We start from the raw sequence: 12,755 nt of genomic DNA on the forward strand, positions 1-12,755 counted from the left end.
GCATTTGATAAGGTTCAACACCCATTCTTGATCAAAACTCTCAGCAAGATGGGAATGGAAGGAACCTTTCTCAATCTAGTTGAAGTCATCTACCAGAAGCCAATGGCAAATATTATCCTCAATGGAGAAAAACTAAAAGCCTTTCCTCTAAATTCTGGTACAAGACAAGACCTGGAAGTTCTTGCTATAGTGATCAGGCAAGAAAAAGATATCAAGGGAATCCAGATAGGAAAGGAAGAAGTCAAGCCCTCATTGTTTGCAGACGACATGATACTCTACTTAGAAAACCCTAAAGACTCTACTAAAAAGCTTCTAGAAACAATAGATTTATATAGCAAAGTGGCAGGCTACAAAATCAACCTACAGAAATCAATGGCATTTTTTTTTTTACATTTATTATAGTCCAGATTTTAATAGATCAAATTTCCATCATCATAAAATGAGAACAATCCTACAGCTAGTACTAGGTAATGAGCTGTGAAATTCCAAGTATTGATTTGAAAATACATCTCAGTTTAGAAGAAATTTTAACTTCATCCGAAAGTATTAGTAAGCTGGAATTCTTCAATCATCGTCTACTGTTGGTTTGATTGTCACTCCTCTTCTTATTTGTCCCCAACCAATTAAACGCCAGTGCTTCTCAACCCTTCGGCTAAGTGCAATCTTTTCTCCTACTTCTGTGCACACAGGATTAGTCAGAACAATTTTTCCCAAATCAGCTTTCACTGCGCTAACTCTTCCTCCTGTTGACAAGGATCCTATGTTCACCATAAGAACTTCATTCTTAGACAGCTTTTGCACCTTTGCTGCTTTCTTGTCTCCTTCAGTACGGACACCTAGAAGCCGTCTAAGTAGAAAATAGGAAATTTCCAGTTCTGTAAAGATCTCAGGTAAAGCTTCAATAGCACCAAGTACCTGCCCCACCATTCTGTCAGCTCGGCACAAAGTAGGGTCGATTTTTGTTCCAACTCCAATCAGACCGCCTGGAGCAGCATACTGAAGATCATTGTGCTCCGCAAAAAGTGATACAATTTTGGAAAAAATTGGTTTACACATGAGTTTTCCTTCACTATCTTTAGAAACAATACCAGGTCTGACTTCTATCTCTTGGCCCACCTTTAATACTCCTTTTAGAATACTACCACCAGCCACACCTCCTTTAAGGTCATCAACTTCACAGCCAGGTTTGTTGACATCAAAGGATCTAATAACAATAAGCCGGGGCTCTGAAGTGAAGTCTCTTGGAGGCACTGGAATTTTCTTCACGATGTACTCACAGACAACTTCAATATTGTATTTTAACTGAGCAGAAATTGGAATAATAGGGGCTCCTTCAGCTACTGTACCTTGTACAAATGCAAGAATCTGTTCGTACTGTTCCTTAGCTTGGCTTTCTTTTACCAAATCAATTTTATTTTGTAGAATCAAAATATGCTTCAGTTTCATGATTTCTATGGCAGCCAGGTGTTCAGATGTTTGAGGCTGGGGACAAGATTCATTGCCAGCTATCAATAGAAGAGCTGCATCCATCACTGCTGCACCATTAAGCATAGTTGCCATCAAAATATCATGACCCGGACAGTCAACAAAGGAAACATGTCTGACTAATTTGAAGTTCCCTTTAGTTCCTGGAATGTCCGTTGGAAATTCATCAGGTGTACTACTTCCACAGGATCTATAGCATTCTGGACGAGGACAGCTTGGGTCATCAAGTTTATAAATCTTAGCATTAGCATATCCAAGTTTGATGGTAATATTTCTTTCAAGTTCATTTTTGAATCTGACAGTGTGAACTCCAGAAATAGCTTTTACAACTGTGGATTTCCCATGGGCTACATGACCAATTGTACCTATATTTATGGTAGCTTGTCTACTGATAACTTCATGTGAAAGTGGTGTCAGTTTAGTTACGTCCAACGTGGAGAGATCCTGGCGAGAAAGATGTGGCTGCCCCAAAGTCACGCCGCCCTCTCCCCCAGCCATCTTGCCCAGAGAGGGATCAATGGCATTTTTATACACCAATAATGATAGGGAAGAGATGGAAGTCAGGAAGGCAATCCCATTCCCAATAGTGCCACACAAACTCAAATATCTTGGAGTCAACTTGACCAAAGACATGAGGACCTATACAAAGAAAACTATAAAGCCCTGCTCCAAGAAATAAGAGAGGACACACGGAAATGGAAACACATACCCTGCTCATGGATTGGCAGGATTAACATAATTAAAATGGCAATACTCCCCAAAGCATTATACAGATTTAATGCGATCCCCTTAAAAATACCCATGACATTCTTCAAAGAAGTGGATCAAACACTTATAAAGTTCATCTGGAACAATAAACACCCTCGAATAGCTAAAGCACTCCTAGGGAAAAGGAAAATGGGAGGCATTACTTTCCCCAATTTTAAACTGTACTACAAAGCAATAGTTATCAAAACAGCATGGTATTGGAATAAAGACAGACCCTCAGATCAGTGGGAATAGGCTTGAGTTCTCAGAGATCATTCCCCAGACATACAATTACCTAATTTTTGACAAAGAAGCAAGAAATCCTAAGTGGAGCAGGGAAAATCTCTTCAACAAGTGGTGCTGGCAGAACTGGTTAGTCACTTGCAAAAAAGCGAACATAGACCCCCAGTTAACATCATGTACGAAGGTAAAATCCAAATGGATTAAAGACCTTGATATCAGACCGAATACCATAAGGTATATAGAACAACACATCGGTAAAACACTCCATGACATTGAGACTAAAGGCATCTTCAAGGAGAAAATTGCACTTTCCAAACAAGTGGAAGCAGAGATCAACAGATGGGAATACATTAAACTGAGAAGCTTCTGCACCTCAAAAGAAATAGTGCTCAGGATACAAGAGTCACCTATTGAGTGGGAGAAACTATTCACCCAACACCCTTCAGATAAGGGGCTAATATCCAAAATATACAGGGCACTGGCAGAACTTTACAAGAAAAAACATCTAATCCCATAAAAAATGGGGAGAAGAAATGAACAGACACTTTGATAAAAAAAAAAAAGAAATACAAATGGCCAAAAGGCACATGAAAAAATGACCAGGGAGATGCAAATCAAAACAATGATGAGATACCACTTCACACCCCAGAGATTGGCACACATCACAAAAAATGAGAACAATCAGTGCTGGCAGGGATGTGGAGAGAAAGGAACTCTTATCCACTGCTGGTGGGAATGCCATGTAGTACAGCCTCTATGGAAAGTGATATGGAGATTCCTTCAAAATCTGGAAATTGAGCTCCCATTTGACCCAGCTATTCCACTTCTAGGAATATACCCTAAGAAAACAAGAATACAACACAAAAACCCCTTCCTCACACCTATATTTATTGCATCACTATTCACAATAGCCAGGCTCTGGAAACAACCAAGATGCCCTTCAACAGACGAATGGCTAAAGAAACTGTGGTACATATACACAATGGAATATTATGCAGCCATCAGGAGAGATGAAGTCATGAAATTTTCCTATACATGGATGTACATGGAATCTATCATGTTGAGTGAAATAAGTCAGAGGGAGAGAGAGTGAGAGACGCAGAATAGTCTCACTCATCTATGGGTTTTAAGAAAAATAAAAGTCATTTTTGTATCAATCCTCAGAGACAATGAGAGGAGGGCTGGAACACCAGCTCACTCCATGAAGCTCACCACAAAGAGTGGTGAGTACAGTTATATAAATAACTACATAGAGAACTACCATAATCATGTGAATGAATGAGGGAACTGGAAAACCTGTCTGGAGTACAGGTGGGGGTGGGGTGGGATGGAGGGAGATTTGGGACATTGGTGGTGGGAATGTTGCACTGGTGAAGGGGGTGTTCTTTACATGACTGAAACCTAATCACAATCATTTATGTAATCAAGATGTTCAAATAAAGAAGAAAAAAAAACTACAAAAAAAAAAAAGAAAATAAAAAAGAATTCCTGATATTGCTAAAAGAAAGAAGTAGAGGCTAAACCAATAGTATTGCAGGTAGGACATTTTATCTTGTATGCAGCCTACTTGGATTTGATCCCTAGCACCCTATATGATACCCTGAACACAGGAATGATCACTTTAACACAGAGCCAGGAGTAATCCCTGAGCACTGCAGGTAAGTCCCCCACAAATAAATATGAGGCATAACCTTGAAGAGAAGGTAATGTCTCTTGGCTTATGAATACTGTCTTGGGCCCACTAAATGAAAGAGAATAAGTAGATTCTGGACAGCTCCTCATTACAAGGCCAATTGACCAAAAATCAACATGATACCCCCCCAAAAAAAAACAATTAAAGGGGCCAAAACAATAATACAGCAGGTGGGGGCACTTGTATATCCACAGCTGATCTGAGCTTGATTCCTGGCACCCCATATGGAGTCCTGCCAGAAGAGATTCTGAGCATAGAGCCATGAGTATTCACTAGGTGTCCCCATTACCCTCCAAAAATTCCAACTAAAGAAAACATACAATTCATAAGAGATACAAAATAAACCACCTAGGAATCAACAACTTTAGTAGAATGCAGAATGGATTTAGGGAAAACTACACACATCTACTCTAGGGACTAAAAGAAATATAGAAAATTAAAAGTTTGGGGCCAGATAGATAACACAGCTGTAGGGCATTTGCTTTTCATACGGCTGACCTAGGACAGGCCTGGGTTCGATTCTCGGCATCCAATATGGTACCCCCAAGCCTGCCGGAGCGATTTCTGACCTCAGAGCCAGGAGTAACCCCCAAGCGCCACAGGGTGTGGTCCAAAAATAAATAAATAAATAAATAAATAAATAAATAAATAAATAAATAAATAAATAAATAAATAAATAAATATTATTAAAAAATTAAAAGTTCGGGGCCGGAGTGGTGGCACAAGCTATAAGGCATCTGCCTTGCAAGAGCTAGTCTAGGATGGACCGAGGTTCAATCCCCCGGCATTCCATATGTCCCCCAAGCCAGGAGCAATTTCTGAGTGATTAGCCAGGAGTAACCCCTGAGCATGTTCAGGTGTGGCTCCCCAAAAAATTAAAAGTTCATTTTCCCTAAATTAATCTATAAATTTCCATAAAAATTGCCACACCTTGACTTTTGCCATTATTTTAAGATTGACTAATTAGGGCCCGGAGAGATAGCACAGCAGCATTTGCCTTGCAAGCAGCCAATCCAGGACCAAAGGTGGTTGGTTCAAATCCCAGTGTCCCATATGGTCCTCCGTGCCTGCCAGGAGCTATTTCTGAGCAGACAGCCAGGAGTAACCCCTGAGCACTGCCGGGTGTGACCCCCCAACACCCCCCAAAAAAAGATTGACTAATTAAGGCTGAAGATTTAATACAGTGGGTAAATGGGCTGGAGAAATTGTACAGCTTTAAAGGTTCTTGTAGAACACATGGATGACCAGATCTTTTTTTTTTTTTTTTTTTAAAGTATCTACATTTTATTTATTTACTTTTCAGTAAGCTTAAATCCTTGAGGGGTACAGCATCACACGGATTCTATGACCAATTGCCTTAGCAGGAAGGTTGCTTCGGAATTTGGCTCGAACCATGCCACTGTTTCCATGGGCACGGGTTACCTTTCCCCAGATCACTCTGGTTTTGTTAGGTTTGCCACCAGGAGTTACAGTGTTGTTCTTTGCTTTGTACACATAAGCACATCGCTTGCCCAGATAGAATTCAGTTTCATCCCGAGCGTAAACACCTTCAATTTTAAGAAGAGCTGTGTGTTCCCTCTGGTTTCGGAGACCCCGTTTATAGCCAGCAAAAATGGCTTTAGACCACAGCCTTCCAGCCATGTCTGTCTCCTATTTAGTCCGGGCCTCCACGGGAGTCCAAGATGGCGGAAAGAGCGGATGACCAGATCTTGATCCCCTGCATCCCAAACGGTTCCCCAAGCACCAGCAGGAGATTACTGAATGCAGAGCCAGGAGTAACTCCTGATCATCACAGGGTGTAGCCCCAAATCAAAATACTAAAAAACAGCAGGTAAGGTGCCTGTCTTGCATGCTGCCAACCTGGGTTCAATCTCTAGCACCCCAAATAGTCCTCCAAGTCCTGCCAGGAGTAATTCCTGAGCCAGAAGTTAACCTGAGCACCATTGGGTATGGCCCAAAAATAAAGAAAAAATATAGATTAATCTATTAGAATGAAAATGGAAGAAGAATCACATAAATTTCTTAAAAGAAATTGGATAATGCAGGATTTGCTTTACAACATTCAAAAATAAGTTATGATATCCAAACCAAAGTCAATGACAATAGAATCAAGGGACCTAAGCTTTAACAATCTAAACTTAAATGGGCTTATTATATGGGTAGGTCAGGGGGCAAACACTAGGTCCATTGGTGGATGGAGGTTGACACTTCTGGTGGAAATGGTCCTGACTCAATGGATATCTGAAATTCAACTATGAAGGACTCTGTAGATCACAATTGTTTTAATTAAATAAAATTAAAAAAAATAGGTTATGTAGCTACATTAATCTTTAAAAAAATGGTAATGGCAAGGAATGAGAACACAAGAGCCAAGAGCAGAGACAGACCAACGTAAAATGTGAATGTAGAATATAATTGGGAGAATATTTCTCATGCACTGCCAAAAAAAAAAGCGTAAGTATTCAATAAAGATCTTTTACATAACTGGCTACATTTGGGGTAAAATAAAATTGATTCCCCTTTTCAACATTCCAGATGAATAAAAATGAAAATACTGAAAGTAAATAGTTAAGATCTGTACAAGTAAACAATATTATTATTTTGGCTTTTGGGCCACACCCAGTGGTACAGAGGTTACTCCTGACTCTGTGCTTAGGAACCACTCCTGGCAGGCTTGGTGGACCATTTGGGATGCCGGGAATCAAACCTGGGTCAATCCAGAAGCAAGGCAAACGCCCTATCCTTTGTACTATCAGTCTGGCCCCCAACAACTTTATACTTTTCTGGAGGAAAATAAACTTCTAAACCTAACACAAAAACTACAAACAGAATGAAGAATAATAATGGGAGTACATTCGAGTTTTACATCATTTTAAAGGGGAAATAAAATAACCAAGAAAAGGTTAATGATGGTAAATAGGATTAAAAAACATGAAGCTTTTTGCAAAGGATTAAAAACTTCAACAAAACTAAAAAGAAATACAACTTTGGCTCTAAAATTTAGGAAAAGAAAATTAAGTCAAGGGGCTGGGGACTTAGACTTAGACATGTTTTGCATGCAGTGTGCCCAGGTTCAGTCCCCACTATCAGCTGGTGACCCCAACCACCAGTATAAGCAACCCCTGAAAACTGTGTTAGGAGTAGCCCAGGAGCACTGCTGGGTGTGTTCCCTTCACCAGAAAAAAAAAGAAACAGAAAAAGAAAATCAAGTCCAAGGAAGCAAGAGAGAATGTAATGGAAACAGAATGTAATTAAATAAACATTAAACAAAATTAACATCAGAACAGTTGCACATAACTTATGTCACACTGGAACTAATTTTATGACTATAGGGAAATGGAGCTGGGAATCAATAGCCAAGAGAGACAAACATGTATTTGGAAATGCAAAAAATAAATCCTTCTAAATAAGTTATGATTCAAAATGAAATTAAAATGATAATTAAATAAAATATTTAGAAGTAGATAATAATAAAAATGCTATCTATCAAAAGATGTGGCATAAATTTAAATCAATATCTAGAGGAAAATGTGTAGACTATAAAATACTTATCATAGAAAAAAAAGGGGCAGGAGTGATAGCACAACTGTAGGGTGTTTGCCTTGCATGTGATGCACCCAGGACAGACCAGGGTTTGATCCCCGGCATCCCATATGGTCTCCTGTGCCTGCCAGGAGGGATTTCTGAGCACAGAGCCAGGAGCAACCCGTTAGCGCTGCCAGGTCTGGCAAAAGGAAGGAAGGAAGGAAGGAAGGAAGGAAGGAAGGAAGGAAGGAAGGAAGGAAGGAAGGAAGGAAGGAAGGAAGGAAGGAAGGAAGGAAGGAAGGAAGGAAGGAAGGAAGGAAGGAAGGAAGGAAGGAAGGAAGGAAGGAAGGAAGGAAGGAAGGAAGGAAGGAAGGAAGGAAGGAAGGAAGAAGTCTATCAATATGGGTTTTTGATTTATAGGAGATTGGAGAAAAGTGTTTTGTTTAGTTTTGTTTTGTTTTTGATGAGTGGCATTGAAATAATTGGTATTTCATGAGGAAAAGTAAATTAAAAATATATTTTTAAACTATCTCACAACTTTCAACAGAAGGAAAACAATAAAAATTTCCAAACTTTTTTAGAAAATAAAATAAGGATGCATTCTTTTCCTTTTTTTTTCTTTCATTTTTTGCTTATTTTAGGGATGCATTCTTAATCCTCAGGCAAAGGAAGGGACACAAAAATGCATGAAGCAAAAAGAAAAAACATATGTTTGAGTAAAAAAATATCTGAATTGTCATTGGGGGACTGGAAAGATAGCCCAGGGATTAAGGCAATTGCTTTGCACACAGCCTATCTGGGTTTGATCCCTGGCACCTTAAATGATCCCTCAAGCACTACCAGGAGTGATCCCTGACTGCAAAGCCTAGAGTAAACTCTGAGCATTTTTTCATATGGACCAAAAATAAACAAAAAAATGTAAAAAAAAAAAAAAAGCAAATTGGCGTCCAGCAAAGGACAACACACACACACACACACACACACACACACACACACACACACACACATTTTTAACTGGGGAATATTTGCAATAGGCACAATTATCAGAGACACAATAACTGAAATATGTCATAAAAGCAAAGGATAAACCATAGAAAAATTTATGTGCAAAATATATGAATAAGTGATTCATAGAAGAATCCTGACTGGTGAGTAAACAGGAGAGGGCATTCAAAAGCACTGGCAAAGGCGGTCGAGAGAGCTCAGCTTCAGTGCATGTCTACCTCTCCGTTTCTCACCCATCAGAATGAGAACCCATAAGCTGGCAAGGCTATAGATGAGAGGTGAGTACCAATTCCTTTGGCAATGTCTACTCATACATACATACATGCATACACAGCCCAGGTACTCCAGTTCTTTCTTTGCAGGACACATTTTGTTGGAAATTCTAGAACATATAAATAGGGAAAGATTTGCACCAATATTCAGGAAAGTAGAGTTGGGAATATTAAAACATCATTCCAAACTAAAAATGACCTCAAGGTGGATAAAAAAGAGAATGGCAGAGCAGGGAGGTGGCTCAAAAGACTGGGATATGCTTTGCATGTGAGAGCCTTGGGTTTAATTCCCTGCAGCTCAGATGGTTCCTTAGTGCACTGACTGCCAGGAATGTCCTAACACAACTAAAAAAAATGAGGGGCTAAATCATTAATGAAATAGAGTTGCATGTATCAAGATAGATAAATCTCAAAAAAACAAAGTTTGACAGGAGACAAGAGGCAGAAGCATGTTTACAACATGGCATTTATGTAAATTGGATATGTTGGTGCCTGGCCCAGATTTGGGTATGTGATTATTAAATACAAATGTTCAAGAGACCTGGGAAGTACTGTCAGTGTTAGCCTTGCTTTGGATAGGAGCAAAGTGTCTTTTCATCCCGTTTATACAGACTGGGAAATGAGCCCAGAGAAAGGAGATATTCATAGGGCATCCCTGAGGTTTTTGAAAGGCAGGTCTATCCCTGAATCCCTGTTCATCAGCCTTGTCCCCAGGTACATATTTCATACCTGACAAGGGCCCACGTCCTCTTCTGAGCTAACATACAGTATGCCTTGCCCAGCGAACTCTTTCTGATGCTTTGCCAACAGAAACTTGTATTGTTGGTTGCAGATATCATTGTTGATAATCCTGACACCCACCTCCTGAAGACCATAGAGGTGGTCTGGGGTCGCTGAAAAAAAGAGATCGTGCCCTGTCCTCCCTTCATTAGTATCTGAAGTGCCCATATCCACCCATGCAGGAGGCAGAGCCATTTCCTGGGTGGTAATTCAAAAAGGTCTCAGACATCTCACTATAGCAAAAAACCAAATTATTTTAAAAGGCTATGTGCAGGCCCGGAGAGATAGCACAGCGGCGTTTGTCTTGCAAGCAGCCAATCCAGGACCAAAGGTGGTTGGTTCGAATCCCAGTGTCCCATGTGGTCCCCCGTGCCCGCCAGGAGCTATTTCTGAGCAGACAGCCAGGAGTAACCCCTGAGCACTGCCAGGTGTGGCCCAAAAACCAAAAAAAAAAAAAAGGCTATGTGCAAGCCTAAGGGAGTCAGAGAAACTACTAGCAGTGGGTGGGTAGGGAGAAGTGTTACTCAGGTCCTGTGAGCAGAAAGAGCTGAGCCGACTTTCCATGGCTCCTCTAATCTTACTCCAAAGCAACCCCTAAAAAGCTGCCAGATACTAGGGCCCTAGGATCCCAAACTTGCAGAATTATTGGTTCTTCAAGGTGATAAATGTTTCTGATAGATGACCAGTGCCTCTGCATCGCCTGAGGTTTTGTGCTGCCTATGGACACAGTACTCCTTTCAGTCAAGCATTCATTTTTTGCCATGCTGCAAAAGTGATGACTCTAAATTAGATTTCATTTAACTTTGGGAATTGAGGCCCTTGAAGTGCATGTGAAACTTTCACATTAGATCACTACCTATATTTTCCTGTTCAGAGATCATGATGATAGGTCACATATGTAGGCACCCCAAAATGTCTGAGGTCTACGGCCATACCACCCTGAAAGCGCCTGATCTCAGAAACTAAGCAGGGTCGGGCCTGGTTAGTACTTGGATGGGAGACCGCCTGGGAGTACTGGGTGTTGTAAGCTTAAAAAAAAATGTCTGATGACAGAGGGAAGACATGAAATAATAGGTGGATCTATGGTGGATCTGGTATCTGGAAACATCTTTCTGGGTGCTCTCACCTGTACTATTTTCAGTTCCCCTCTTGATCACCCAGAACAAAGCTATGATTGATGGTTTGAGTTTGAACCTGGGCAGGCAGACAGGCTGGATGAGGGGAGACCAGGAAATGACATTTTTGAGCTTCAGGAGGACAATGTCATGGAATATAAAGTTGCTGCAATTCTCATGAATCACGATACGAGGAGCAAAGTGATATTTTCTGAAAGGTATTGGGTTCCTGTGCTCACCGAGTACATTTGGGGGTCCTTGGATTTTCAGGGCCATGGAAAAAAGGCATATTAGTTGCAGGGGGAATAAGTGATGAAAGAGGCAAAGCTGTGCCAAGCTACTAATCAAGTCCCAACTCCCAGATTCCTAGATTCCAGTTGTTAAAGGTTAGAAAGCCATGCCTTTGGTCCTGCTGGGTTCCCAACTATCCTCTGAATTAGTGTGCTGTCATGAAGACCCAGAATTGATGAATGAGGAACCACTACAGATATACATGCCTAGGAAGATATTCTTCTGCTATGGCCACTCGTCTACCTTCTCCAGCTTAACCTTCACCATCTTGCAGGCCATGTTGGTCTGACTACAAGTTGAGAGCCAGATTCTTGAAAGAAGAGAGGGACCATGTTAGCGCAGCACAGACTCATAGGTAGCCAAGAGTAGCTCTCAGACCCCGTGCACATCAAACTACAGTCACAAAGAGTTGTTGTCCAGCCATCACAATTGACCAGGCACAGTTGAAAAGAGGTCCTCCCTATTACCTTCAAATCCAAACAAAGGCCCCAATGAAGCAGGTGCCCCACATTACAAATAAAGTCATTAGGGGCTAGGAGATAAGAGGACAGATGACTAACAAGCACCTGATCCTAATTTAATTCTCACCATCATATAGTCCTGAGTGTCATAGCATGTGCTCTAGAGGCTCCCGGCACTGCTGAGATAGTCCACGTATCTCCAACACCACAGGGGTCAACAGAATTTCACCACTTAGAGTGACAGCTCAAGGACTCAAATAAATAGTATAGGGGTTAGGGAAGGTGGACACACTCCCAGAACAATCCTCTGCACCACATGGTCCCCTGAGTATTGCTGGTGTAGCCCTGAAGGCTCCTGAATACCCCAGGGTAGCCCTTGGGGGTTGCTGGTACCAGGGTGCCTGAGCAGCATCTCATCCTAAGATCCTTACATTGAACCTTTAACCTATTGGACTACGAATTGCCCCCTGACCTCCTGAACTTGGGAAGTCCCCCAAAAGCTGCCAAACAATAGGGAGCAGCAAATAACTCTTCTGTGGCTTGTTACAGGTCATTACCCAAAATACAAAGTTGCCCCAACTCTGTTCACATAGAAGATGGATTGGGGAATGAAAACAGTCATCAGAAGGGTGAGATCAGTCAAAGGGTGAATGAGGAGGCACCAGTAAGGGGTTAGCTGTGGCTGTTAGTTGTGGCTGAAAACCAATAGTGATATGGATTACCTCTTTGCAGACTCCTAAGTTGTGTGCTTTGACCAGACAAGGAGGTAGGGAGAGAAGTTAGTAAGCAAACTGCCCTCTTTAACCAAGTACAAGTGGAAGAAGAAAAGCTGCATCAAAGTTAGTATGAGACTGAGATCTTGAACAGGGGCCCTCTATCTTGTTTTGTTTTGGGGGTTATTCCTGGCTCTACACTCAGAAATCGCTCCTGGCATGCTTAGGGGACCATATGGGATGCCGGGATTCAAACCACCGTCCTTCTGCATGCAAGGCAAACACCCTACCTACATGCTATCTCTTTTAATGAGAAACAAAAACCTGACAACTGGGGGCTGGAGAGATAGCACAGTGGTAGGGTATTTTGCCTTGCACGCAACGGAGCGGGGACAGACCTGGTTCGATTCTCTTTCCTCTAATCT

General features: G+C 41.3%; 2 protein-coding genes and 1 pseudogene across 2 annotated transcripts; 1 reads left to right on the forward strand and 2 right to left on the reverse strand.

The window, feature by feature from the left end:
* Positions 1-378: 378 nt before the first annotated feature.
* On the reverse strand, positions 379-1,991 carry LOC126014054 (eukaryotic translation initiation factor 2 subunit 3, X-linked). The gene has a single exon (XM_049777369.1). It carries the CDS (start codon positions 1,981-1,983, stop codon positions 565-567), a length of 1,419 nt encoding a protein of 472 aa, XP_049633326.1. The 5' UTR covers positions 1,984-1,991; the 3' UTR covers positions 379-564.
* A 3,428-nt stretch (positions 1,992-5,419) lies between these two features.
* LOC126014108 (60S ribosomal protein L35a) lies at positions 5,420-5,851 on the reverse strand. The gene has a single exon (XM_049777431.1). It carries the CDS (start codon positions 5,807-5,809, stop codon positions 5,477-5,479), a length of 333 nt encoding a protein of 110 aa, XP_049633388.1. The 5' UTR covers positions 5,810-5,851; the 3' UTR covers positions 5,420-5,476.
* A 4,820-nt stretch (positions 5,852-10,671) lies between these two features.
* LOC126015018 (uncharacterized) lies at positions 10,672-10,780 on the forward strand (annotated as a pseudogene).
* The last annotated feature ends 1,975 nt before the right edge of the window (positions 10,781-12,755 follow it).

This window comes from Suncus etruscus, chromosome 7 (genome assembly GCF_024139225.1).
Source record: "Suncus etruscus isolate mSunEtr1 chromosome 7, mSunEtr1.pri.cur, whole genome shotgun sequence".
NCBI lineage: Eukaryota > Metazoa > Chordata > Mammalia > Eulipotyphla > Soricidae > Suncus > Suncus etruscus.

Bases quoted from the DNA above. Each gene is read 5' to 3' on its own strand.
- LOC126014054 (XM_049777369.1), bottom strand. From the start codon at position 1,983: ATGGCTGGGGGAGAGGGCGGCGTGACTTTGGGGCAGCCACATCTTTCT.
- LOC126014108 (XM_049777431.1), bottom strand. From the start codon at position 5,809: ATGGCTGGAAGGCTGTGGTCTAAAGCCATTTTTGCTGGCTATAAACGG.